The 26,463-nt window shown below is 47.6% G+C and overlaps 9 protein-coding genes across 9 annotated transcripts; 7 read left to right on the forward strand and 2 right to left on the reverse strand.

Annotated features, from left to right (window-relative positions):
* Window positions 1–302: 302 nt before the first annotated feature.
* On the forward strand, window positions 303–1,364 carry BHQ10_001610 (uncharacterized protein; the record flags this gene model as incomplete). Its single annotated transcript, XM_040873666.1, has 4 exons — window positions 303–382; window positions 641–1,023; window positions 1,079–1,287; window positions 1,344–1,364. The coding sequence occupies 4 exons, from the start codon at window positions 303–305 to the stop codon at window positions 1,362–1,364; spliced, it is 693 nt and encodes a 230-aa protein (XP_040730115.1).
* A 501-nt stretch (window positions 1,365–1,865) lies between these two features.
* Window positions 1,866–2,389, forward strand: BHQ10_001611 (uncharacterized protein; the record flags this gene model as incomplete). Its single annotated transcript, XM_040873667.1, has 3 exons — window positions 1,866–1,921; window positions 1,985–2,270; window positions 2,336–2,389. 3 exons carry the CDS (start codon window positions 1,866–1,868, stop codon window positions 2,387–2,389), a joined length of 396 nt encoding a protein of 131 aa, XP_040730116.1.
* A 2,493-nt stretch (window positions 2,390–4,882) lies between these two features.
* Window positions 4,883–5,481, forward strand: BHQ10_001612 (uncharacterized protein; the record flags this gene model as incomplete). The annotated part of the gene is made up of 2 exons (XM_040873668.1): window positions 4,883–4,969; window positions 5,032–5,481. The coding sequence occupies 2 exons, from the start codon at window positions 4,883–4,885 to the stop codon at window positions 5,479–5,481; spliced, it is 537 nt and encodes a 178-aa protein (XP_040730117.1).
* An 854-nt stretch (window positions 5,482–6,335) lies between these two features.
* BHQ10_001613 (uncharacterized protein) lies at window positions 6,336–7,849 on the forward strand (the record flags this gene model as incomplete). The annotated part of the gene is made up of 3 exons (XM_040873669.1): window positions 6,336–6,338; window positions 6,391–6,723; window positions 6,782–7,849. The coding sequence occupies 3 exons, from the start codon at window positions 6,336–6,338 to the stop codon at window positions 7,847–7,849; spliced, it is 1,404 nt and encodes a 467-aa protein (XP_040730118.1).
* Window positions 7,850–8,780: 931 nt separating this feature from the next.
* BHQ10_001614 (uncharacterized protein) lies at window positions 8,781–13,023 on the reverse strand (the record flags this gene model as incomplete). Its single annotated transcript, XM_040873670.1, has 5 exons — window positions 8,781–8,820; window positions 8,873–9,876; window positions 9,928–10,287; window positions 10,347–12,865; window positions 12,924–13,023. The coding sequence occupies 5 exons, from the start codon at window positions 13,021–13,023 to the stop codon at window positions 8,781–8,783; spliced, it is 4,023 nt and encodes a 1,340-aa protein (XP_040730119.1).
* A 3,303-nt stretch (window positions 13,024–16,326) lies between these two features.
* BHQ10_001615 (uncharacterized protein) lies at window positions 16,327–21,163 on the forward strand (the record flags this gene model as incomplete). Its single annotated transcript, XM_040873671.1, has 3 exons — window positions 16,327–17,121; window positions 17,180–17,888; window positions 20,319–21,163. The coding sequence occupies 3 exons, from the start codon at window positions 16,327–16,329 to the stop codon at window positions 21,161–21,163; spliced, it is 2,349 nt and encodes a 782-aa protein (XP_040730120.1).
* Window positions 21,164–21,752: 589 nt separating this feature from the next.
* BHQ10_001616 (uncharacterized protein) lies at window positions 21,753–22,774 on the forward strand (the record flags this gene model as incomplete). Its single annotated transcript, XM_040873672.1, has 2 exons — window positions 21,753–22,175; window positions 22,226–22,774. The coding sequence occupies 2 exons, from the start codon at window positions 21,753–21,755 to the stop codon at window positions 22,772–22,774; spliced, it is 972 nt and encodes a 323-aa protein (XP_040730121.1).
* Window positions 22,775–23,265: 491 nt separating this feature from the next.
* BHQ10_001617 (uncharacterized protein) lies at window positions 23,266–24,200 on the reverse strand (the record flags this gene model as incomplete). Its single annotated transcript, XM_040873673.1, has 3 exons — window positions 23,266–23,418; window positions 23,475–23,810; window positions 24,090–24,200. The coding sequence occupies 3 exons, from the start codon at window positions 24,198–24,200 to the stop codon at window positions 23,266–23,268; spliced, it is 600 nt and encodes a 199-aa protein (XP_040730122.1).
* Window positions 24,201–24,613: 413 nt separating this feature from the next.
* Window positions 24,614–26,121, forward strand: BHQ10_001618 (uncharacterized protein; the record flags this gene model as incomplete). Its single annotated transcript, XM_040873674.1, has 3 exons — window positions 24,614–24,667; window positions 24,746–25,320; window positions 25,557–26,121. 3 exons carry the CDS (start codon window positions 24,614–24,616, stop codon window positions 26,119–26,121), a joined length of 1,194 nt encoding a protein of 397 aa, XP_040730123.1.
* Window positions 26,122–26,463: the final 342 nt, after the last annotated feature.

The raw sequence follows: 26,463 nt of genomic DNA on the forward strand, positions 1-26,463 counted from the left end.
GGGTGGATGCTCACACGGCACTATACCACATCGGGATGGCGGGGAGCTTCCTGCGGCGTGCGCAAAAGACGAGAAAATTGTGGCGGCTGGCAATATCACAGTCACGTGACGTAGCCCCTTTGGCTGCGACGGTAAAGGAGGGGCTCCCGCTAAGCAAAAGAAAATTCTCAACCCGAATTTCAGACCACGTCGGACCGTCCTTTTCTTTCTCCCTCCTCCAATCCTTCTTCCGACATCTCACCAGTCTTCTTCCTTTCTAACATATACCCCTCTCTCCTAATATTTATCATCCTTCATTCACAATGGGTTTCACCGACTTTGTCTCCGATGCTGGCCTTGCCATTGCCAACAACTTCCTCTCCACCCGAAGCTACATTGTTGGGTAAGTCATGAACACCACTTCGACTTTGCATGTTCTTGCTGCCTCTACTGGCTTTTCTCTCTGTGTGCTTCTGCTTTTATGATGAAATAAAATTGGTCCGTGTTTAGGAGGCGGCTTAAGACACCGCTGTATGACTACACACAATGCGAGCAATCGCGCTTCTGACGTTGTTTTGGCACTTTATCGACTATGCGTCTATTCAAATACACTGACTTTGTTTTGTTACGATATCGTTTCCAACTAACATGTCTCGCATAGCTACGCTCCTTCTCAGGCCGATGTTGTTACGTTCAAGGCCTTCAGCGGTGCTCCTGACGCCGCCAAGTACCCCCACGTTGCTCGCTGGTACAAGCACGTTGCCACATATGAATCAGAATTCTCCACCCTGCCTGGTGACCCATCCAAGGCCTACACCACCTACGGCCCTGAGTCAGTAGAGCTTCCTACCAACCCCAAGGACAAGCCTGCTGCTGCCGATGACGATGACATGGACGACCTCTTCGGCAGTGATGACGATGAGGAGGAGGACCCCGAGGTTGTCAAGGAGCGTGAGGCTCGCCTTGCTGAATACAAAAAGAAGAAGGAGGCGAAGCCCAAGCCCGCTGCCAAATCATTGGTCACATTAGAAGTTAAGCCATGGGGTAGGTTGATTTCTTCCCTTGAAGATTATGCGGCAATACTAATTCTATCTTGCAGATGACGAGACCGATCTTGTACAGCTGGAGAAGAACGTCCGTGCTATTGAGATGGAAGGTCTTGTCTGGGGTGCCTCCAAGCTTGTTGCCGTTGGTTTCGGTATCAAGAAGCTCCAGATCAACTTGGTTGTTGAGGATGAGAAGGTCTCTACCGATGAGCTCCAGCAACAGATTGAGGAGGATGAGGACCACGTCCAGTCCACCGATATTGTACGTTTATCAACCTGTTGCTTTCGAATCTGGGATTGTACTGACTTTTCGAATAGGCTGCTATGCAAAAATTGTAAACCGATAAACGTGATATGCTTAATGATATGAAGAATAAGATGATGAATACGGAGATTATGTCTTCCAGGATCACTGAAATATCATGACCTTTCCCTGATCTTCTTTTCCTTTGTTGAAAATTAGACACTGGCCCGGTGTAGATTGGGTAATAACAAATGATATGAAAGTACGCGTCCAGTTGATGCGCACAATTCAAATGGTTTTTTTTTTCTCCTTTTCGTAGACAGTGGAATAATAGACTCGCCTTGAAAACAAGCAAAGAATTTGTATGTGGGTTTTGCGCTAGAGGGGCTTTGCGCATCCGTAGAAGCTAAGCTGCCAAAGATTCAACCATTGCATTTTCGACTACCAACCTTAAATCAGTTACAAAGTTGCATTATCTCTGTCGCATTCCTGCAATATTTATTGAAACATAAACTGTGGCTACATCAAAGATCTCGGGGACGTTTTCTTTCTTCTATTCCCAGCTATCGGTTGAGTCAATCCAACCGCTCTTCACCATGGGCTTCTTCTCACGCATCATCACATTCGTTGGCCTTGTCCTACTAGCCCATGCGTAAGTATTCAATACAACCAAACATCCCCCTTTCCAAGACAAAGTCTAACATACTACAATCAGAGGATACTCGGCCCACGAACACACAACACTCTACAGCAACGTCGCCCTCGCCGCTAGCACAGCCAGCACTCCTACAACAGCGAGCAATTTCTTCGCCGTTGTCCCGCTCGATATCACAATAGAGACGTTGATTGCCGTCGTTTTGGTCTCGGCTGGTCTGGTCTTGGGCGCTGAGAAACTCAAGCCGGTGACACACAGCGCATGGGCAGGTCAGATTGAGCGAGAAGGGGGTGCAAGGAATCCGTATAAGAATTTGGAGATTCGGTCTGGGTTTTGGGATGTTAGGGTATGGTTTCTCTCTCTTCATTGATACCGGTGGGACAAATGCTAATTGTCCTTCTACAATAATAGAAAAGTCGTCAAGAGTTTGCCGACTGGATGCGTACCCAGGGTCAGGAGAAGTGATAAGTCGCGTTTTAAACGTTATAGAGGATATGTGGATTTCTGAGCAAGAGAAAAGTTGTCATGACTACCTATATACAATGCAATATGAATTGAGGATGCACCTGATACCAGCTCACTAACCCATCAACATAATCAAGTCAAGCATTATCTCCACGAAATCGCCGCCGAATAGCGCAAATCAATTTCCTAAACTGGTTGAAGAAATTCAATGTGGCATCGAAGATTTATTTGAAGCCTCACAACCATCCGTGACTGTCTGCAGCATAGCAACTAATGGTTGTCTGAGTAGATCTAGGCGCCCAGCATTACGAAGGCCTCCATACATTGCGTGGGACGTAGTTCTGTTCATGGGCTGTGATTCTTCTGGAAGAAACGCTAGAAGCCAAAACAGATAAATCCTCATGTACATGTGATATACAAGTTCCTCCTACAGCCAATGTTAGAATATATTGCCAGCGCCCCATTCCTTTACTTGCAATCGACTCAGCTTCTTCAATCACATCATCGACGACTTTCTCTACAAGTCTGTCAAGATCAACATCACCGTTATAACGTCGCATGAGCTCAAGCACATTGCTGACGAATACAAGATTCATGTAGAATTTACTTTCCGTGTGTATCCTTTACGAGCCAGTGTACACTACAACTTAAAAGAATCGAAGAGAGTGTCAACGTAGGTGTGTATCTTCGGAAAAAGAATCTGAAGAAGTGGCAGGKCGAGKCGCTGCCTACAAGCCCCTCATCAACGAACCAAAATTGTCTGCAGTATACGATCGGTAGAAATGTGTGTTCTGCCTACTTGTTGACTTCATCGACTATTTCTCTGTCGCCTGGTGTGAGGTCATAGTGTAATTGTAATCAGCTGTGATCTAGTGTGCAACTACACAAACATGTACTCCGTATACATAAAGTTCTGATGTTGTAAATTCCAGAATCCATATGGACATTAGACTTTTTCAAGGCAGTGACCAAAGATCGCGGTCGTCACAGCAGTATATCTTACCCGAGGGAAACGCATCAGGCGATCTCTAGACGTATTTAGGGCAAGCTACTGTTCAGGTAATAATCGAGCTACAGGTATGTAAAGGTGTCGGCTATACCAGTTCGAATAGTAAACATCCATTTAATACCAATATCAAAGGCCTACTTAACGACTATCAGTTATGGTAGACTAGGGCTATGCACCACAAGCCCAAATGTGGCCAACCTAGCCCTGTATATCTAATTATCTGACAATTCAGCATCATTGTAGCTCCTTCATTTAGATTTAGCTTCGCCTATTCATATATGTAAACATAAAAGTTATACAGTGATGAAGAGTAATTATTAAATCTGAATCTCAGTGAGAAAACTTCTTCCTAAGCGTTCGGCGCTCAATGATGAAGCTATGTAGGTAGAGCGTTATGGACTCTAAATTCAATCGACTTCTGGATCCAGTCTCGGTGTGATCCACTCGAAAATTCACAAAAATTGCAGCTGAGACATACGAACCCGTGATGGTCTCTATATATAGACGAGAATTATTTATTATGTACCAGCTAAAAGCACAACCATCAACAAGGCTATTACATATATTGTACTTCCAGTCTTAGTTGTACAAGGATTGCTTGCGTGTTTCCGGAGTATATATAATTCACAAGGGTGTGTTTCATTTGGACATGGAAGCAAGAGACAGACTAAACACATGTTGTTCTTCGCAGTACACAAGAAAGGGAATCCGGCGTTCATGCTGCAAGTCAAAGAAAGCCCTAAGCAAAGCTCGCTGTCAGGCTGAACTAGGGGTAGCAATCTTAATATTGTCGATCACAAATCGAGTCAAGGGACGTCTCACAAAGTGAGTTGGGGTTGTGATGGATCACAAAGGAAGGGACTCTTACGTTGACTTAAGACATGTTGGGTTAGTCAGCAGCTTGTTGATGGTTGATGCCCTGGTGCCTGAATGAAATCTACGAATAGTGACATCCACGTAAGCTACTTCGGTGGCCAAGTCACAGCACAACAACACAGAAAGTTCTAGTTACAACGATGTTGATGTCTTACTTTACCATGGCTGGACTAAGAGAGTGATGGCATCATCCACTGACCAACTGAAACAAGGCTGTACTAGCGTCGACGCCACCCGAACATTATTCCTGCCAGGATGAAGCCATCGGAGCGAATCAATCTGGCGGTTTTATGTAAGGATCAGAGTAAATAATCATTTTCATTGGACTTATACTCCGCAATTAATGCGTAGAGTGACGAGTCTGGCAGCCGAAGTGGTAGTCTAGTCCATGCAAAATCAGGATTGCCCCTGCCTTCCAAGCTCTTTTGTCCCGTCTTTGCTTTGTTTATAAGGTCCTGTTGTCTCTCCCCAGATTACTTGGGTTTTCTTCTCTTCCCTTCTACATTCCAACTCCTTCATCACGCTCCTCACATTAGCTAGAGCTCTTAGCCTAACGTCAATTGACAAATCCACTCGTTCAAAACAAATCCCTACCACAAGTAGCCATCATGCGTTCCATCATCGCTGTCGCCGCTCTTGCGACTGTCGCTATGGCTCAGAGCAGCTCTGAAACCTCCGTCAGCCCTGTCTCAGTGGTACGTTCAGCCACTGGTTTTCTGTCCCTCGAATGTACACAACTAACGCTGGCTCTTCATAGTCAAACCCTGCTACTCAGTACTTAACCGAGACTAACTCGCTGGGTGTGGTCACTGGACAGCCTACCGCCGTCACCAGTCAGCCCAGTGCTGTCACCAGCCAACCTGAAGTTGTCACATCCCAGCCTGCTGCAGCATCCATTCCCGCTGGACTCTCGTCTCCCGTCGTGCCACTTTCTTCTACCACCTCTGGTTCAGCTTCTGGATCCCAGACTGGCAGCACCTCTGTTTCGGGCACTTCCACTCGAACTGCTTCTGGAACTACTACTACTGGCACCGGTTCTTCTACTTTCTCTACCGGTACTGCCACCTCATCTGGATCCAGTCACACCTCTGGTTCGTCCAGCTCTACTGGCACTGCCGCCGCATCTACTGGTGCTGCCGCAATGGTCACTGCTGGCCCCGTTGGTCTCTCTCTTGTCGCTGGTGCTGCCTTTGCCATGCTCATCTAAGTTAAGAATCTTTTGATCATTGCGACCTGAGGCATGTCTTAATGTCGTATGATCACCATCGATCTCTTTCATGAATGTTTCACAAGAACATGCTCTAGCGGATTTCCCCTATCTACACAGTTGGTACCGTTCAGGGTCTGTCATATTCGTTTCGTTGTACATGCATAAATAGGCGTACAGAACCAATAATAATACTAATTCAAGTTCTTCGAATCAATGCTTCACAATCGCGATCTAATCGATAGGCAACATGTCTTCCCCGGATTAACTAATAGCATTCACTAGTGACTTAAGTGTCCTAGCGTAAGCCACACTCACGATGATCGTATTATGTACTGTGAGATACCGTAAGAAACGCATCAACAGCGCTTTGCTAATTTTGGAAGTCAAATTAAGATGACGCGAAAAGTCGCGTCTTTGTTTCGCGGAACGCCTAACCGTTTCGAGGCTCGACGCGAGGCTCTCTTTGCCGAATCTGGCATAGTGTGTAAACAAAGAACGTAAGCTTCATACACAACACGTAATTTTCTTCCCTTGGGCGGCGCAACCAAAACAAAAGCTCCAAACAATAAGAGCGCCGGCGACTCCCCGATCTTCCGCTTCCCTGGCAACCTTAACTAACTCTTCGCAATTCCGTACTGCTTGCTTTCTGCTCACCCACTATTGCACATCTTCGACGACAGTTTGAGCTTGCATATTCCCTGCATTAGTTACTGATTCGTTCTCGATCGAGTCAACCTTGAACAAACAGATCCGATTTTTACAACGACCGCGTTTGCGACAGCTCGACAGTCTTGTGATTGGCAGTCAAAACAGTGACTTGACCACTGCGACGCGGTGTGCTATATACAAACATGGTATGTCGCTTGCATACTTTTATCCTCTAAGCATCTACTCACTCATCAATAGGTTTCGAAACTGCGTCGGCTCATCGCCGACCATGCAGATCTCCGCAACAACGAACTCCCACCAAACTACCTCTTCTGCGCAACAGATAACCAACACTCTGACGATCTGAGTCAATTGGTTGTAATGCTTGCAGGACCTCATGGCACTCCATACTCAGCCGGGTTGTGGCGGTTACAGCTTCGCATCCCTGATGATTATCCTGCTAGCCCACCCAAAGCAGCTTTCAGGACGCGAATCTGGCATCCCAATGTTGAGCAGTCGACAGGCGCAGTGTGTGTGGATACCCTCAAGAGAGACTGGGAGTCTAAGTTAACATTGCGCGATATCCTTGTGGTAGGTTGTGGTATTCCCTGAAGTACGGGATGAGCGAACGGACTGACAGACCATGCAGACCATATCTTGCCTACTTATCCACCCTAACCCAGACTCGGCCTTGAACGCTATGGCAGGATCCCTGCTCCAGGATGACTACAACGAATTCGCCCGCCAGGCACGCTTGATGACGTCGCTACACGCACCAATACCATTTGCCATGAAAGCTGCCGTTCTACAAGCCAAGCAGCGAGGAGAAGATCCTGAGATGGCAGCGAGAATCGAGAAAGACCCTGAATTCCGAGAATGGCGACAAGTGGTAAAGGAGAAAGCGTCCCTGGTCATGAAGAAGAGGTTCTTGCCATCATCTCAAACTAATGCGGACGAAGATATGGAGGATGTCGAGGACGACTACAAGGAGAACGATGCATCGCTATCGCCCGAGTTGGGTGCTGCTTTACCCACTAGCCATACTACTACTAGACGGAGAGGATTGGCTAAACGGCCGCTGTCCGTGCTCCCAATCACACAATTTTTGGATACAGACTTGGTCATGCTTGACTCTACGTCTGACGACGAGGGCATGCCGGACGATGGCATGACTGCATCGGAGCGAAACATTGCCGCCAACACTGATTCATCAAACTCCTCCTCCCCTTCATCTCAAAACTCGTCGATATTCTCCACTCACACTCCCCGACAGCAAACTTCCTTTTCTTCTCAGCCATTTCCCAGTCTGCACAACAACAGCAACGACTCCACCTCAAACTCTTTAGCAATTTACGAGGATAACGTCGAAATCGACAGTCTCCAGGCCCTTGTCAACAGCCATAACAGTAACCACAGCCGCCGTCCCACTTACGGCAAGGAGAACATGGCTGGCTCCTTCTCCTCACTACCAAAGGGATTGTCAATCTCGTCACTATCATCGACGGACACTTCACCCTACTCCACTCCAACAGGCGTCTTCATGAAGCCAATCAGCGCATCCTCATCCTCATCATCTTTACCGTCGTCAACAGCAGCGACAAAACCCCTCTCACCGACAAAGGTCACGAAACCAGCTTACAATAGCAACAACAGCGGCAGCACTCGCAAAGGCATGCCCTCGAAAGGGAAGCCTAGACTCGGCCTGCGGCGACTCTGAGCCAATCTCAAACACACACACACAAACATGACGATCAGCGAGATGAATGATGATATATCACGAGACATGACAAATTTTCTTTATTTTCATACAGATTGGGATAATACCAGGGGTGTTTGGCTTTTGTTATGGAATTGGGAGTTTACTTCTTAGATTGAATTGCTGGAGGTTTGATTTGCATTTTGCATTTTGCATTGGGATGGGATCGATGACTTGGGACAGTTAAAGCGATGGGGGTGTATTAATGGCGTTGAGGGCATACACAGACATACAGTCAAACGACATTTTTCTACATTGTTCAATTGGATATCAGAAGTCTTTCATTTCCAGAGTTCTATGGTCATGGTTCAAGTAAAGTAAGATTAATAGATCCTGCATTTTGGTATAATGAATAAGTAATTAACAGATAAACAGCCATGTAAATATTTCTTGGACAAAAACATCTCAACTCGCTTGAAGGTAGCTTGGACATCGAGCTGGCCTAGAACCAAGTCATTTCTGACTTGCACACTTATCAACACAATCTGTCATCAAACATCACCTTTTCGATACAAAGGTACGTTGCGCAAGTATATAAATAAGCTCCTTTCCTGTTGTCCCTCGGCGTTGTTGATGATGGTCGATAACAGGAACGCTAATCAGATGCAAGATGTGTTCTTCCCGTCATTCAGTCGGCTGTCCAAGAGTCCAACAATTGATGCTATCACACCAAGTCTTTCGCAAAGTTAGGTAACGTATACCGCGATACGAAGAAAAGGTATTTACGTAGTGTCGTCGATAGCTTTCATGTGACCACCCGTTCTAGTGTATGCAATAATCCGAATATTTCATATTCCGAGAAGGACCCCAATACAAAATGTGCAACAGGTCGTAGCCGACAAAAGAAACTCAACCAAAATTGTTGTGTTCGCAAAGACCGGGTTCGATTGATTTATAGAGCGTAAGGGTTGACCGAACGGATGGTCAGGCATCTGGAAAACTTGTTAGTAACGATGATAGTAACACACAGTAATATAAACTCACGGTGGGCTCTTGCTCAAATCGGTCTTGAGAATGATAGGAACACGAGTCATTTCAGTCACATCCTGAATATATTCGCCATCCTCCTCCCGAAGCTTGAAGAGCTTGAGGTACTTCTCCTTGTCCGTCAATTTCGCTTCAGGTGTTTCGCTGGCACTGATTGCGATCTTAGGGTCAGAGCGAGCGCGTTGCGGACCTTGACCATCATGACCATTGCGCGTCGGTGATGGAGGCATGCTCTGTGTTGGGCGATCGGCCGAGGAGTTGAGTGACACGCCGGCAGCCATCTCAGTCACTTCCGAAATATCGTCATCGTCATCAAAGAGAGCATCAACGTCATCCGTAGACATTGTTCCAGTCTCGGTTTGTTTTCGTTGAGCCTCTTCTCTCTCGCGTGCACGCTCGCGGGCTGCTTCTGCTTCTTGAGCAGCAGCTGCCGCGTGAGCAGCTCTGGAACTGCTTGCATTGGGACGTTCATCCTCCGGAATGTAGGCAGAAGATGGGATACCCTTCTCCCAGTACAATTCCAGAACACGAGTGTCTTTACGATATTCCGCTTTCTTCAGTGGAAGCTGGTCGCAATGCACGCGCTTCTCGAAGCCGAATTCAGGAAGGAGCACATCAAAGGCAGACTCGTAAACGCAAAGAACGATACCTTCGCTGATAAGATCACCACCGAGTTCAGATCGCTTCTTGTCCATGACACGGCAGGATTCGATATGCACACTTTGTTCCTGGGCGTTGTGGGCGGAGTCTTTCTTATTATTGCACTGTTCAGCAGTCTTGACCAATGTATCAACATCCTCAGTGAATTCAATGGCGCCATTAGACAGAACAGAATCCAGTTGACGATGAACAATGACATCAGCGTAGCGACGAGTCGGGCTTGTAAAATGGGCGTAGAGCGGCAGGTTCAAAGCGTAGTGTTGGCGTTGGGCTTCAGTCACGTTACCAGCGACATAGTACTTGGCGCGTTGCATTGCCTTGATCAGGACGGTTTCCATACCCTAGCCAGATTAGCTTGAATTTCTACCTGGCAGCAAAATGCATGAACGTACCTTGCGAAGATCAACATCTTGGATCTTGAACAGACTGGCTTGCAGAGAACCGCTACTAGAAGGGTCAATGTCATATCCTAGTCTGTTCATTCGGTCAACAAAGGTCTGCAGGCGGCGGGGGTTGGGAACAGCTTGGCGGCGAAGGAACGCTTTCTCGGGCATTGCAGCAAAGAGCTTGCGTGCAACGAAGAAGTTGGCTTTGTAGCTCAATTCTTCGATTACTTCATGAGCTGGAGATGAATCGAAGATATTAAGTTCCACGGGCATGTTCTCATCGTCGAGCTGATAGATGAGACGCAAGGCCGGAATATCGGTAGCACGATTGCCGAACCTGGTCTCTTTGAATTTGGTGGTGATTGCCTGTGGAATCTTATTTTAGCATTCAAATCAATCAACTGGTGGCTGTTATGTGTACTCACTCCGAGAAGACGAATATCGTCGGCAGTTACACCTTCCAAAGGACTTCCTGTCTCTCCCTTGATGGCGGCATTGACATCGTCGTAGCTCAGCTTCCCAGAACTCTTGATCACACTTTTTCCAATCCACACATCATCGTCGACTGCGCCAGTCGCGGTGTCAACCTGGAAGACAACACTAACGGTCAAGCGTTCCTGACCAGGAAGCAAAGAGCATATCTCATTCGACAACCGAGGTGGCAGCATATTGACGACTCGGGTCATTAGATGGACTCCTGTTCCTCTTTTCTTGGCTTCTCTATCGACCAATGAGTTCGCCTTGACAAAGTGTGCGACGTCGGCTACGTGAATACCGATTTCAACCTTGCCGTCACCGACCTTCTTAATATGGATAGCATCGTTGAACTCTTTGGTGCCAGTTGGGTCAATGGTGAAGGTGATTTCGTCACGGAAATCTCTGCGGGTGGTTAGAAGAGCATCGCCTTCGGCAGCCACAGTCCAGTCTTCCCAGCCAACGTTCTTAAGCACAGCCTCGGAAAATTCATCGGCTGCGAAGTTGTTGTCACGTAAAAGTGCATCAGTCTCGACTTTCAAATCACCCATCTCGCCAAGTTGCTCAACAAGTGTACCGAATGGATGAAGAGAGGTGATAGGCCACCGCTTAATACAAGCGACGAAGATGCGGTTCGCATAGTCGTGGTGTTTTTCGACAAAATCACGGGGTGCCTGCTCAGTGGGAATGGCAATCAAGGGTACACGCTTGTCAGTAGGTTTGAACCACACAATCTTAGGCTTGTCTTGCTGTCTGTCATGTTGGCGACCGTGTCCGCCGTCTCTGGCGGCACGTTCAGCCTCTTGTTTTTCTTTGGTAGCTTGGCTGCTGGGACGTAGAAGACCTAGAGTTCCCGAGAACATTTGTCCTGCGACACGTTCAATGACGGCAACGATATGACCAGCATACAACGGTTTCTGTTCATCGCTGATCTCGTCCTCTTCCACCAACAGAAGGCTCTGTCCTTCCACCTCAACATCGTCGTTCTTCTTCTGGGTCGGGCGTTGACGCAGACTACCACGACGACGAATGCTACCGTCAGGGCCAACCTGTTGGTTATCACCATTAGCACCAGAGTCAGAACGAGATAGCTTGTCTCCAGATCGAGAGTCTGTGATGTCCTTGCGTTTCTTCTTTTCTTCTTTTTCACGCTTCTGAGACCAAACTTCGTCAACGTCTAGAAGTTCGACGGCAACAAAGTCTCCCTCAAGAGCACGGTTACGATCTTTGCTTCCACAGATAAAGATATCAGCATCTAGTTCGGTGCATGTGACATAGGCGTCCGACCGGTTCTTCTTATTGACACGAAGGATACCGGCGACCAGTTGGCCATTGCTGAGGAGGGCAGGTAGATTGGCTTGCGGAAGGKATGGGGKGAAGAGCGTCTTGCGTTGTTGCTGTTGCTGCTGCGCAGTCAACTGCTGAGGGGCGTGTTGGCTAGCTTGTAGGCCATTCAATTGACCATTCTGTTGCATAGCCTGAAGTTGAGCGAGCTGGAGTGGGTTGAGTTGCTGGCCATTGAACAATTGCGGTGCCATGACAACCTGGCCTTGAGGTAACTGGATCAGCTGGGGAGCAGCGTTAGGATATTGGAATTGGCCGATCGAACCAATGGACTGGTTCATGGATGCTCGCGAGCGGTGGCCCGGCTGGAAGGTATTGCCACCTTGCTGTTGTCCAAATCCGCCTTGGTTCGATTTCTGCTGATCCTGATTTTGATTGTTATTGTTATTTGGCTGGCGCCAATTGCCGTCAAAGTTCCTCGAAGGCGTTCGACCATGGCCACGACGAGGAGGTTCAGCAGGGCTACTCTCAGGGATGGGAAATTGGAAACCGGTTGCGCCGCGACCAACGGCCATAGACTGGCTTCTGCCGTGGGTTCCACCCCGGAAGTTGCCTGCACGTTGCAGGCCTAGTCCTTGGGGCTGAGGAGTCTTCGGCTTTTCTTCTGCGGTGGGCGATTCAGATGAGCCGGGAGCAGGGAACTGGAAGCCGGCTGCAGTACGCTTTTGCTGTGCGAGCTCTGCAGCCTTCTTCGCTTCTGGAAGAGCTAATGAGTGGCGTCGCTGATGACCTCCGCCGATAGGTCCACCTCGTCCCCTCGACGGACCACCATTCTCACGATTCTGGTTTCCTTGGTGAAGATCCGCAAAAGCCGATCCTGATGCGCCGGACGACGGAGCTGGGGGCGGGCCCATTCCCATGCCAGGTAGGGCAGACTGGTTTCGGCGATGGGAGGGTCCATTGTTTGTGGGAACTCCGAGCTGCTGAGGAAATTGGAAGGCGTTGACCTGAGGTGATACGCCGGCCATTGTTCCCTGACCAAGTTGGGGAGAAAATCCCGAAACCTGACCAATTGGTTGTTGGGGTTGCAGCAGTCCCATATTAACGTATTGTTGATGCGTAGCGGCAATTTGTTGCTGTTGCTGTTGGAGCAACTCAATCTGTTGCTGAATAGCAAGTTGTTCCACTAGGAACCCGCGAATGTTAGTAGTCGTCTTTGCCATTGATGGTGGGTAGAAGCTTACTCATTAGAGGGGTCAACTCAGATGGACTTCGTCGGTGGGCAATATGAAGCCGGCGGCCGGCAGGGCCTGGAATCCCTGGTTGACCTTGCTGGTGGTCCATCTTACCGTATCAAAAGTATATAATGATGGTTTCTCCGTACGTAATGCTAGAAACCAGGAAATCAGAGGATCTTACTCCTATGATGTCAGGTTCCAACGGGGTGAAAATCAATTGTCGACTGACAAGGACTACTCGAGTCGGTTTCCGACCAAGAATAATCCAAATCTGTAAGGGTTTCGAGCGTGGGTAGCTAACGGATCTAGCACCGAAGGAGAGACGATATCAGTGATTGTGTTCTTGTCGCAATGCCGATGTTTCCGAGATACATGTAGCTCAACAGTGACAGCGAGAAAACATGGGCGTAGAAATAGCTATTAGTAGGTGATCGAAGGGCCACTCACTATTGTTTCAAATGATAGTCTCAAGATAGTTTGAGATATTTGGGTCCCTGAATGAAGGATTTCCAAGACTGCTGCTAAAATGGGCCGGGGTGAATCAAACGAAATGACAAAGCCAACAGCAAGCAATAATGGTATATAGTCCCAGCAGCAAAGAGCATGCTATAGAACAAACGAGTCCACAACAGTCACAGCAAAGAGCAAGCAGCCAATGCAATGAATCAAGATATTTTCGAGCAGGACGGACTACCACTTAAGGAGGGGCAGCTTTTTCTTTCCCGGAAAAGGGGGAACAATGGGGCAATGGAGCTCTGGACGGGGGTCAGACAGTCGGAAAAGGATCGAATGTGGTCGACGGAAAGCGTCAGGTCGTTTCATAAACGGGGTTGCTGGTAAATTGTAGGCACACAGACGATGGCCTCGATGACGACGACGAGCTCCAGGGTGAGGTCGAGACGAACAGGAGGGTTGGAGGGAAGGGAGAGAAAGTTGCGTAGTCTTTTGAAAAGCGACCGTAAGATTAAGATGGAAGACAGATGGCGCGAGGGAAGAAAGACTCTCCCACGGGCAAGTCTGTGGATAGACTGACTGGGTAGAATGATGGAATGAGCAGAAGGAGCAACTGCGAAGTGAGGTGCAGAGCTTCCCGCTGTACTATGTAGTCGTTGGTTGCGAGGGAAGGAGCCGTGGAGAGTTGGCCTTATCCCGATTGGGCGGGTACGGCAGCAAGCGGAACCCAAAAGGAGGGAGAAGGGAAGACGTTCACTCTAGTTGCTCAACAAATCATCGGATTTATTAAAATTATTCTTGCGTAAGAGAACGACAAGTCTGCGCTGCGATGGGCGATAATAATTATTCGAATGAGTGAGAGATAGAAGGATGAAGAGAGCGGGGAGAAAGAGGACGAAGGCGAGGGGAGAGAAGTAGAAGAGAGTGTGTGGGAGGAAGGAAAAGCGAAAATACGTATGTTCGTTAGACAGAATTATAGTACGGGCGCCGGAGGATTATTGTTGAGGCATGGTAGGTTAGCTGTTATTTAGTTACTTAGCTACTTGATTCACACGTAGTAAACTTGTAGCTGACGAGCGAAGGACTGCGAATCGTCTACGGGGTTCCCACCAACGAGCAGCCCCAACAGCTGTAGCATTTTCTATTGTAAACATTCTCAATCTTGGCGCAGTATTGGGTGGGAATAAAATACCTTTAATTTGCTTTAGCAGAGGAGGATCAAGTGCAAAAAGGCGACGCGAACCCAAGAGGCTTCACGCTTCTGAAGTTCTTTGGGGGAGCGGGGAGCCGCTGTCAGCCAATGACTGCCTAGAGTGGCTGCCTTATGTAAGCCTCCTAGGGAGCTTCTAGCCTCCAAGGGTCTCACCTTCGACTAATGAGATGCTCTCGATAATGGTCAGTGTCGATGCTCGAACGGCTTTATGTATGTGTCTCGCCACACAACGGGCTTTATGATCCTCATCACCACTCATTCGTCACATCTGCGCTGATCGGTCTGATTCCAAGAAGAAATGATGATGGAATTGGCCACCATAAACTGCTCACTCGAAGACGGAGGACACGCAGAATTGCACAATACAAAACAGTGGCAGAAATAGTGTGCCCAAAGGGGACTAGTGCTCCGGTCTGTAACTACGCCAACTACTCATTAGTCTCAGTAGTCGCTATTGTGGACCCCAGATCATAGAGGGGCATGAACATTGCGTTCAGGGGGCAAGTTGGACCGGCGATGAAACCATTCCCATTGCGAATATGCGATGCGAAGCAGCCTGTCTGTATAGCATATGAAACGAATGTATTGCCTATCATTGAGAATATTGATGCGAAGAACACAAAGCAACTGTCAAAACCGAGATTGTCAAAGCTCAACGGGAAAGCTCCGCTGGTGGGGGATGACAGGACCCGCGCATGTCTATGGAGCCTCGCAGTGTGAAAGCAGTGAGCGCTGGAGGGTGTTCATCAAGATTTGCTTGGAACGGGTCTCCGTCTGAGATAATGTGCAATTGCTGAAGATACAATGAAACATACCATATTGCTCTTTTCTAGTCAGCACGTATACTTATTCATCCATCATTAAAATGCAAACAGCATATCCATATCTGGAGATCTTTTGTCGCCCCCATAATCAAATTAGTCGGAATTGGGAACATGTTTCAAGGTCGGTCAGCTAAATTCAAGGTCATCCTCCGTGCTTTGTAACGTGACCATGAAACAAGATGGTAAAGTCATCGACCCATGGTGAGAAGAAGTCATACTGAGCAGTGCTTCACAATGCGGTGAAATTTTGCTCGTTAAATGAGAATACAAGAACCATTGACTAGAGATCTATCGACTCATGATGTTTAAAAAAGTCAGACTGAACGGAGAGTGAGCTGGGATTGGCGATTCCTCGGGGAGATTGCGCCCGATGCAAACAAAGCAAACGCCGGCAGCCGTAAGGTCGGGAAAGACCAAAGCCAGCCAATGAGCTCACTATAAACAACTTCAAAACGCGATGGAATAGCTCCAGCCTTCAAGAAACAACGACAACGACAAGATTGAAGCACTCAACACTTTCTTGAACAGGCAATAACCACAAAATAAAAAAGGTACGGATATCTCCTGCAATAATTAAACCGTCCTGACCTTGACCTCATATTCACGTTTGTAGGTATGGACAAGTTTGGTCGAGTCCCTCATACAAAAGCTAACCAAGATAGCAATAACAGACACATTGAGGCTTGCTTTAATCGCGATTGCAAAGAAAAAGACGGATTCAAGAAATCGATCTCATACTCTGAGCTCCAAGTTGTCGTGAGCAAAATGCCATACTCCAGCTACTAGAAAACTCCCGTTATTCGCCGCTACATTGATATCCTCGTCCTGCCACCACCATTCCAAGAGCTCGGCCTTGAATATTTCTGCCGATGGTCAGCCTATTGACTCAAAGCCTACTCGCGTCCTCAAGAACGACATTATGGTAGGGAGGAGGAGCGTCGGCAAATCGCTAGATAGCCCTTCAAGACAACTCGTTTTTGACCTCGCTAAAGACCTCGAGGCCATACGATTACATCATGAAGACTTGAAACGGGTATACAATTACCAAGCGCAAGCGCAAGAGGACGAGGAAGACGAAATTGATCGCGCACACCAAGAATTCTATTATGCGGCTATAGAAAAAACATACGACTACTACGACGGACATCGTCGCGAAGCGGAGATTGTCTTACAAGAACATCTACGAGAAGAGGAAGAAAAAGAAAGGAGAAGGCAGGAAGAAGAGCGCCGTCGTCAGGCAGAAAAAGAACGACTCGAACGCGAGCGCAAGGAACGAGAGGAAGCCGCACGAAAACGAGAAGAAGAAGCTCGACGAGAAGCAGAGAGAATCGCCCGGGAACAGGAGGAGCTTCGTAAAAAGGCTGAAACTGAGGCTAAAGCTAAAAAGGACGCCGAGGAGGAAAAGGCTCGACGCGAAAAGGAGGAGGCGGAAACAAAAGAACAACAACGCCAAGCTGAGCTACAGAGGGCAGAGGAGGAAGAGAAAAAACGACAGACACTTGGCGGTTCTCAAGGCGTGACACAGGAGGAAGTCAAGGCACAGGAACAATATCTTGAACTACACAAGTATTTGAAAGAGTTGCGAAAGTTCGTTCTCGCCGAGGGTAAGAAGAATCCAACGTTGAAAAGCACAATCGGAGACTATCGACGTGGCATTACAAAATGCATTGGACAGCTCAGAGAAGGTCAAGGGACAGTTGCCAATAAGGGTCAGGTAAGTTGACCACTACAATAATTCATATGATTACAGTCGAGTTCTGACCGCGTCGTAGGTAACCGAGATCAGGGATATACTTCGGAAATCTCAAGACATACCTATACCCTGTGATGCCCGTCGATTTTTCGTCAACGCGCCTGAAATCGCGAGCCTGGCAGAGGACAAGGCCCAAGTATCTGCTGTATTTGTCTATTTACTCAACATATTCGTCAAGGCTGTCGTCTTGCAGCTGATTAACGAAGCGGGCATTAAACTCGAATATGCAGAGCCCCTGGGAGTCGTTGTCGCCCAAATCTTCTCATCCGAGCAATTTTGTTTTCAGGGGCATGCTTTTTCCGATGTGTTTTGGGCCAAGTACCGAGCGTCGTGTCCTGCGCTGTGGGGATTCTATGGGGATGAGAAGACGGCCGCTGGCAAGCAAGCGTTGGGCTGGAAACGAATCGAGGCTGGAGGGCCATTCCTGTCAGAGGGAGACCACCGTCAAAGGATGGTAGGACTAGGAGGAGGCTTTGCAGCCGTGACGTTGCGCAACTTTGGCAAGACCAATCGCAAAAATCCCTTTCCCAATCATATATTTTGGAGAACAGTGGCGCGAATGGTATCGATCCCGCCGAATGAACTTCAAGAAACACATTTCCACCTGTTATATGCGATGCTGAGGTTTTCCGCGGAGCGCATTATCGGATTCTGGGGCCATGCAGGACTGGCATTACTCAGAAGTGCGATCGTGAACCTGCCTAGCATTGCCACAAACAAACAAGCCGGTGCAGTTGGACAGCTCAAAGTGTTGAAAGGCTTGTACGCTACTGAAAAGAGTATCATAATTTGAAACCTTTTGATTTACGGAGTTGATGGGTTGGCGACTATACAGAAATATGGATTATGTTTTCTTGGGAGGATTGGTTTGTTATATGTGACACATTCAGTGGTGTGTTGTTATCTATACTAAATTACTTTGAATAAAGTCACTACTTGAATGACATTGCCGCTGTATCCCTGGGTTCGGATGCATACATCCCCAAGTCTCGCCCCCGATATATGTCTGTGTATACTACATGTATTAAGATGATATCAAGGTTCTCGACTAGCACACCGATCAACCAAAGCGTAAGATGTGCACCATGTGGCCATCACGTGGACCAACCCTGACATCCCTGGCCAGTGACCACTAAACGCTCCTGGGATCCGGGTACATACATGAAGTACTACTTACTACCTGATGGCGCCTCTCACACTTTTGGGGATACGTGGTCCTTTCGAAATTAAAAATTAGCGGTGGCGTCGAAGAAATTTCTCGCCTGCCAGCGTGTGTTCAGCGGCGATAAACCTCTCAAAGGGGTGTAGGTGGCATCGATTCGATACCAATGCGCTGGACCGATGAGCAGTGAGTCAACAATTGTCGGATATGTAAATGGCGTGAGTCAGCAATTATGCTATTATAGTTGTTGGTTACAACTCTAGGCTTGATATGGAAAGGAAACTATATTTGATTCGCTCGTGTCTTGATCAGAACTCCATGGCTCTTCAGAGAATATAGAGAATAGAGTTGTAGCTGATCGATGAGCGGTATGTGTGTTGATGAGTCTAATCATTCGCAGGGCTGAGACTCCCGAGAGTCCCATTTTCCTAATATGGAAAAACCATGAATGATGGATAGTACTACCATATCAGTAGTGGCATATGCCATCACCGTAAAAGTGTGAAAGAAGAAGCAAATATCGGTCAGATTGATGTCCTGCATGTCAGTACATGCATGCTTAGCGGTTAGGGCTAGTGAATTCCTTTCGCACGAAACGGTCTGGTCCATGTATATCCGAGGAGCCTGGGGTGGTGTGATGGAGGAGAGGAAAGTGATGTAATCTTACAAAATCAAACAAATCTCTAGTTTCTTTCGCCCGAACTCGTGGCTTTCCCTGCATTTGGCCCTCTTTTCTCTGTCTTGGTGTTCGTCTTTGGATCCTCGTTCTCGGCTGTGGAAGATGATACCTGACCTATACGCCGGGTCGGAGGGCGTCCGCCGCCAGTTGAGTTCTTGGACGGTCACGAGATACATTAGCCTCAATAGAGGCGTTAATCTAAGACATTCGTTCCAAATACATGATCCGACTGTCTATGAATAGACGATATCTTCCAACTCTGTCCCCCCAGATTGAAATAAAGCGTTCATTTCTCATAGATCCGTCCTTACCGACTTTTGTGCAGCACGGGTAGTCGGTCATCTAAATACTCGCAACCCGATGGCCCGGACCCCCGGTGTCTAGCCCTAAGGCGAATAACTGGTAGATTTCCTGCTTACCAATGCCATTACTAACTTTTCAGCGCAGCTCACGCTCTCATTAAAACGGCAAGAAAAAATGTGAAAAAAAATGGATTGGCAATATATGACACATGATTAAATAATTAAGTCAAAACGTCTTCTAGAAGTAAACATATTTCCGAAGAGCTGATTAATGCCGACACTACTAGACCCGCATACGGTACATACCTTAGTTAAGTAAACTACGAGTAGGCTATTAGTCAGTAGTGTGGGTGAAAAGAGCAAGGATTAAACGCAGCAGGAAGAATAAGAAAAGAAAAGAGAAGAACTAACTAGATGTTTATCGTTTGGGTGTGTCTGCTGTCCAGTCGGCTTGACCGAGTATGTCTGGAGGTACCAATGGGTAGAGCCACTGCGTACGGATGTTAGAGTTGAGTAGTGAGGCACTGCACGGCTCGAATCAGCCGTAAACCCCCATTAACTATGCTGCGTTGATCAACTACATCATCGCCTATAACCAAACTTTGTATATAATAATCATCAGTAATCTGAAAAGTATCCTAGCGACCTGAATTTTGAAGCTAAGTCTCGTTGTCTCATTTCTCATATATTCTTCTGGATTCTGTTGCTTTTGTGTTGGCGTCCTGTTTCACTTGTGGCGAGTATAAATCCCGAATCTAGCCTACATTACCTATATTGAACAATCAGAGTTTGTTGCTCAGGTAAGAGCAAGTCGGAGAACTCTACATGATAGTTGTCGCGAGCTATTGATCGATCCATGGGCACTTTTTCAGTGATCAGACATACCTCAGAAATGTCGGATTCAGGAGACTCGTCAAAAGCAGAGAAGAAGAGGGAGTACAATAGAAATGCTCAACGACTGTTCCGTAAATGATCCTGCTGTCTTATTTGAATTCGTCATTCTAACTATGGATAGGACAACGCCGGAAAGAGCATCTAAAAACTTTGGAGCTTGCAGACAAAGAACGCTCTTCTACACATGCCGAAGAAGTCGAGCGACTGAGGCGAGACCTTGAAGAGTTAAGGGCTGAAAACAGAGCGCTCAAATCATCCAGCAAGCTCTCATCACCACATGCATCATCCCTTCCCTCATCTGTGATCATGCCATCAAGTCCGTCACCATATCCAACCAGCCCCTTTCGTTCCCTGGAGCTGTACGACTCTGCACATGATTCCGCAGCAGATGACATTGTAAAATCCCCGTCCGAAAGTCAAGCCGACGAGGTATACCAGGAACAGCACGAGTACCGAACTCGCGGACACCGATCAAGACCGACCACGGGACCGGACTCTTTCTGTGCACTATTTCCGCAGGACATCGCTGTCGTCCGCCGCGACTTGCATCTCCAACTAGCGCCTGTGCTGGATCTGAATATTATCAGTAACCCGCAGCTCCATTTATCAACTTTGGCCGCGATAGGACCATCGCTTCCGCTGGCACTACAACCGACTTTGCTGCAGTTACAGACGCCACATCATGCTTATATTGATCTGATTCCATCCCCAACGCTGCGCGACTCTCTGATTCAAGCTGGGTTCGCGGTTGCAAATTCATTTCTTACTGAAGTGTGTACGTTTGTATACGAGACTGAGGATCTGGGTCAACTGACGATCTGGGGCCGAGATTATCTGAATGTCATGTCGTGGGAGTTCTCGGAGCAAGTGCTCAAGGCATGGCCCAATCTGCTGACGGAAGAGTGGCGAGAGAGGGCGAATTTTTGGAGGGCGCAAAGGAATGAGCCGTTGATTATTTTTGATTGATCAGCGTTTTGTGAAGCCTGAGGCTAAATATACTTCTACGACTTGCGTGTATGACTTGACGAAAGATTGTACCTATGAGGAAAAAATTGATGGCATGGCGGGGGKGTTTGGGKTTTCTACTGAGATTTTTGTTTAAGCGTTGGCCCTGGGTATAGATGATAGACATTTGTGATATTGCAGTTTATGAAAAGCGTGATTAGACATTGGTCATGTTTTCCTTCGTCTTCCGTAAGTGTTTCTTCTTAGCAGTCGAAGTAAAGAAGCTCTTCCATTAGATATTCTAGATGTTCTGATAGGTCTTGTAATCAATACGGAAGATTACATAGGCTGGCCGGAAATATATAGATAATTCTCGTGTATTGGCTGTGATTCGTATTGATACGGTAATTCACCATTCCAGTCGCAACGTCAAAATTGTTGCTGACCTTGACGTCACGAGTCGCGACCTTGCTCCATCTCGATTCATCAATATCAACCATGTACACAAAACCCCCTCGACTACCCCAGACAATGTTATAACCAATATACATTACTGTCTTATACGCCTCCAAATATATTTTGAACAAGGAGTAACATCCTCACCGCTACAATGCTCTTCACCAGCCTCAATCTCCTCTTCTTCTGGATGACATGGACAACCCTCGTCCTGTCGCATTCTCCACTCCGAGTCGAGTTGTTTGGCACCCTCGCGATCCGCCTAGTCTTTTACCTTGCGCCTTCAATCTTCTTCTTCGCTTTCGACACTATCCTTCCCTATGCAGCTTCTTCAATAAAAGCGCAAGGCCAGATTGCGCTACCCTCAGGCCATAAGCGGCGCAAAATCAGTCGCATGGAATTGAAGATTATTGGATGGTCGCTCTTCAATATTTTTTTAAGTATTGCGGTGCAGGGTGCTATGGAGTTTACTTTGACGACGCTACTTCGGAGACGGAGTTTGATCAAGGTTGCCGTGCGGTTGCCGTATCCTTGGGGTATTACGATTGATGTAGTGCGAGGCTTCATTGTTAGGGAGGTTTGTTGACCCTTCTATTTTTCGTTGATATGGTCGCTTATCATATTCAGATTTTGAACTATGCTATTCATCGTTTTGTCCTGCACAATGATAGGTTGCGTGTCAACCGTTTCCATGAAACCTGGTATCATGGCCTAAGAGCACCCTGGCCCTTGACGGCGCATTACGACCACCCTCTTTGCTATATATTGTGGAAGTTCGTTCCACTTTACTTGCCTGCGGCCCTATTCCGCTTTCACATGATAACATACATGATTTTCCTCGGACTTGTGTCTCTCGAAGAAACATGGACGCACTCCGGCTACTCTAGGGTTCCTCTGGGATTCTTGCTAAGTGGAATGGCTCGTCGGACGGAAATGCATGTGATTTCAGGCGGAGATGGGAATTATGGCGCATGGGGAGTTTTGGATTGGTTGGGTGGATCTACTGCTGATGAGAGCGAGACGATTGAGGAGGATGTGCGAGCGGAGCTTGCAGACTTGGATATTGACACGAAGATTCGCAAGGCTGTGCAGGAGGCGAGGGATCATATGGGGGATTCCGTTGCAAAGGAAAAGGTCAAGACAAGAAGAAGAATCAACGGCAACGGCAAAGCCTGATGTGGATATAGCTTATGATTATGTACGATATGTGTCTTTTAGTTGCAATTGCTTAGCGTATCTTGAACTTCATTATTATAATCATAGACAGAAGGAACTAGAAAAGTTGGGTTGTATTCTCATTGTGCGGTTTTTGGATGTAGAGCAGCTCACACAAAGAAAAAAAAAAATCTAACGCATTTGGAAGCTGCTGACATCCGAAATCGAGTTTACATGTGTCTCATGATAGCCCATGTGAAAGAACTCTTTTTCTTTTTAACAAAAAAAAAAGACATAGCAGGTGCAAATGATAGTTTTTTTATATCCCCACTCGCGCAGTTCCATTTCCAAACCCATATCCACAACACGGTATGGAGAGACAAAAAGCCCATTTGCAAACGCCGAATCCTCCTTTCTCATGTGTTGATAAAAGAAAGTTTTTTGTTTGGCAGAAAATTTTTTGGCACATCAAATTCGAAATAAAACATAACCCCTTATGCAACTGTCATAAATTACCACTTCATCTCGTGAGGCTTGTCGCCTGTCCGGAGGCTGAAGCTGGTGGCAAGGTAGCTGGCGAGGAGATGCTCCTTCTTGATGGTGGCCAAAAGGGACTGGTCGATGGCCTTCTGGTCGGCGGCGCGAGCACTGGTAATCTTCTTCTTCTGTAGATATCTCCGTTAGCATTCCAACCCAAACCCTTTCGTGAAGCTGAACGCACCTCGGGCTTCTCTCCCTGCTTGAAGAAAGCTTCCTCGGTCTTCTTCTCCTGGGCCTTCTCCTTGGTGAAGTAGTCGGAGGCAGCAACCTTCTCGAGAGTAGCAGAGTCAATACCGCTGAGGTCGACCTTGCCGCTGGTAGCGATCACGTAACGAGCGTTCACCCGTCGGAGGGGGACACCATTGATCTTGAAGGGGCCGGTGACGAGGAGGACACCCTGGGGGAGGTGCTTGAGGAGGACAACGCGCTTGCCACGGAAACGACCAGCGAGGAGGATCAGGATGGTACCAGGCTGGAGGCTTTCACGAGGCTTGGCGGGGCGGAGGGTCTTGCGGACCTGTAGATAAAATTGTTAGCTCGAGTTCGAATCGATACCATACCGGCTGAAAATGCAGTGTCTTGATGAATTGTAGGACGTCGAAGGATTGGTCTTTCGGCTTTTGAGCTGGTTTGGAAGTTGTATGATGTCGCATAAAAATTGTTGGCTGCGGTGAAGCGAATATCTCGTGTCTTTGCTAAAACCACCCACATCTCGAGGCTTTTGCTCCAATCCAATCCCATCCAATTCGCAGGCACTGCATTCTCATCCGGAATGTTTCTTTCAAAGGCTACTGACTTTCTTGGGTTGCGTCTCATCGTCCACGGGATACCACTTCTGAGCCTTCTGGCTGTGGTGAGGGATCGTCCGCTCGCCCTTTCCAAACTTCTTCGTCTGAGCGTCCGACATATTTGCCCGTTGTATGACGAAGAACGTGTCCGGAAAGAATTGGGTGTGTTGTCGACGATGATAGTTGTTGAGTCGGAGGAGTTGACTTGGTGCGGCCCAGAGCGGGAAATCGTGAGGGTTTGTGGGCACCGAAAGCCCTATCCTTTAACCGAAATGCGCTAGTGCACATTCGGCCGTCGAATTGCCGGGCGGTGGTTGGCTGGCCGGTTACGGCTGGCTGGTTGTTCTCAAAGTGCAAGATTTCGGGCTACGGCTGACGGTAAAAGCATTACATGCAGTCTTGTTTTTGAGAGAACGAGAGCTTCTGACGTACCACAGCAAGCTTACCTAGCCGCACAACTTCATCAAGCTCAACAATCCTCATCCCCGACCTATTTTCCTTCTACCTTCGATCAGCACAAAATAATATCACCATGTCTATAGCAGCGCCCATAATCACATTCAAGGCGGGAATCTGCGATCTCGATGTGAGTAGTATAAGCAACTGCCTGCAAACCTTCCACAGAAGCTTGTCAAAACAAACACTGACTACTGTTGCTTCCCAGACTTCTGCCAACCCTCCCCAAGTTAAGCCCAAATCAACTCCAGGTTATATTTATCTCTACTCAGAAGATGATCTTATCCACTTCTGCTGGCGGCCTCGATCTGCTGCACTTACGGATCCTGAGCTGGACTTAGTAATGGTGCCATCCGACGGTACTTTCACTCCGTACCGTTCTACCCAAGAAAACACTCGGGCGCCCACGAACGGGCGTATCTATGTCTTAAAGTTTTCTTCCAGCTCACAGCGATATCTTTTCTGGCTACAATCGAAGAGCCAGAACGAGCGTGATCTTGCATATTTCAGCCCCCGAGACTTGAAATTAGGAGAGATTGTGAATACTCTTTTGCAAGGAGAGGAAGTTGATGTACAGACGGAAATTGCCAACCTGCCCTCGAACGAAAGCGGTGGAGATGATGGCGATGACGATGCCACTATGGAAGATGTAGAAGGATCGCACCACACCAGTGATCATCACGGTGGACACGGCAGCGGCGGCGCTGGTTTCGACGCAACGGGCGGCGACATTCGCGAGGAAGGTGAAGAGTCCCGTGAAGGGGGTGCAGATGGTGGCCGAGCGTAGGTACATCTCTCTGAGATTTTAATTTCTTTCAGCATCATGTCTTATATTTTTCTCGGTGTCGCCGGTCAATCTCGTTGCAAGGCGTTTATGGAATGCATACTTTTGTTACAAGATTGCGAGCTCAAGAACACAAACAATAGCATATGTTTCCTGCATTGAAAACAAGCTATCTATCTAGGCTGTTCTTTTAGCGTAAACGCTTCAAACTTGCTGATAATGGGTGCTGTAATAGGGCTTCTGCTGGTCAGACGGACGCATCCTCGGTGATCCAAGGTCTTTTAAACTCTCTTCAAGGAGGAAACCAGCACACTCAGTCTCAAAGCGAAGAATACCTTTACACCACGCTCGCCGACTTGCTGTCGCCTTCATCAACAATTCCGATGATTGAATCCGCCGATGACGACCAAGTCGACAACTTACTGAACTTTCTCCCGCCGGCGCTTCTTCTTTTAGCGCAGAACATTGATGACATACCTGCGTCCGACATCAATGCAGAGACGGCGCAGGCGGTTCTTCTATCTCTCGATCTGCAGCAGAAGAGAGATATCTTACGACGTGTGTTGCGCTCCCCACAGTTCACTCAAAGCTTGGGCAGTCTTACTGTTGCTATCCGTGACGGCGGCTTGCCTAGTATCAGCGAGGCACTGAAGGTTCCAGTGGAAAATGGAGGGTTTGTTCGAAGGGGGGGTGTTCCTCTAGGGGGAGGAGTGGCAGTTGAGGCATTTATGGAAGGAATCCGCAAGCAAGTTACGGAAAAGCCTTCTGGCAGTCGCGGAGATACTATGGAGACTGATTAGAAGCTTCATGTTTGTCGTGAGCCTCGGTGAAAGGAGGACATGACCTAGATACACACAATCAACCTGCTACCACGTGCATTGAAGATTAGACAGGAATCGGTCCAATAGACAGGATCCGAGATATGTGAGACGTCCAAGAACGTGGCGCACTCGTCACGTTTCGGATAGGTCTGAAGGGGTTTACTTCGGGCTTATATCATCATAGACTTAAAGCCTAAGTGTGGCTGAATGCTTTAGGACGTCGAAAGCTCGCTCCTGAGATATTGAATTGAGTACATGCTCCGTTCAGAATTGTAGCTTCCGGGTATGATCAAGCCACGATAATGGCCGGCCGCGCAATGA

Source organism: Talaromyces amestolkiae (assembly GCF_001896365.1).
Source record: "Talaromyces amestolkiae strain CIB chromosome Unknown scaffold2.1, whole genome shotgun sequence".
Taxonomy (NCBI): Eukaryota; Fungi; Ascomycota; class Eurotiomycetes; order Eurotiales; family Trichocomaceae; genus Talaromyces; species Talaromyces amestolkiae.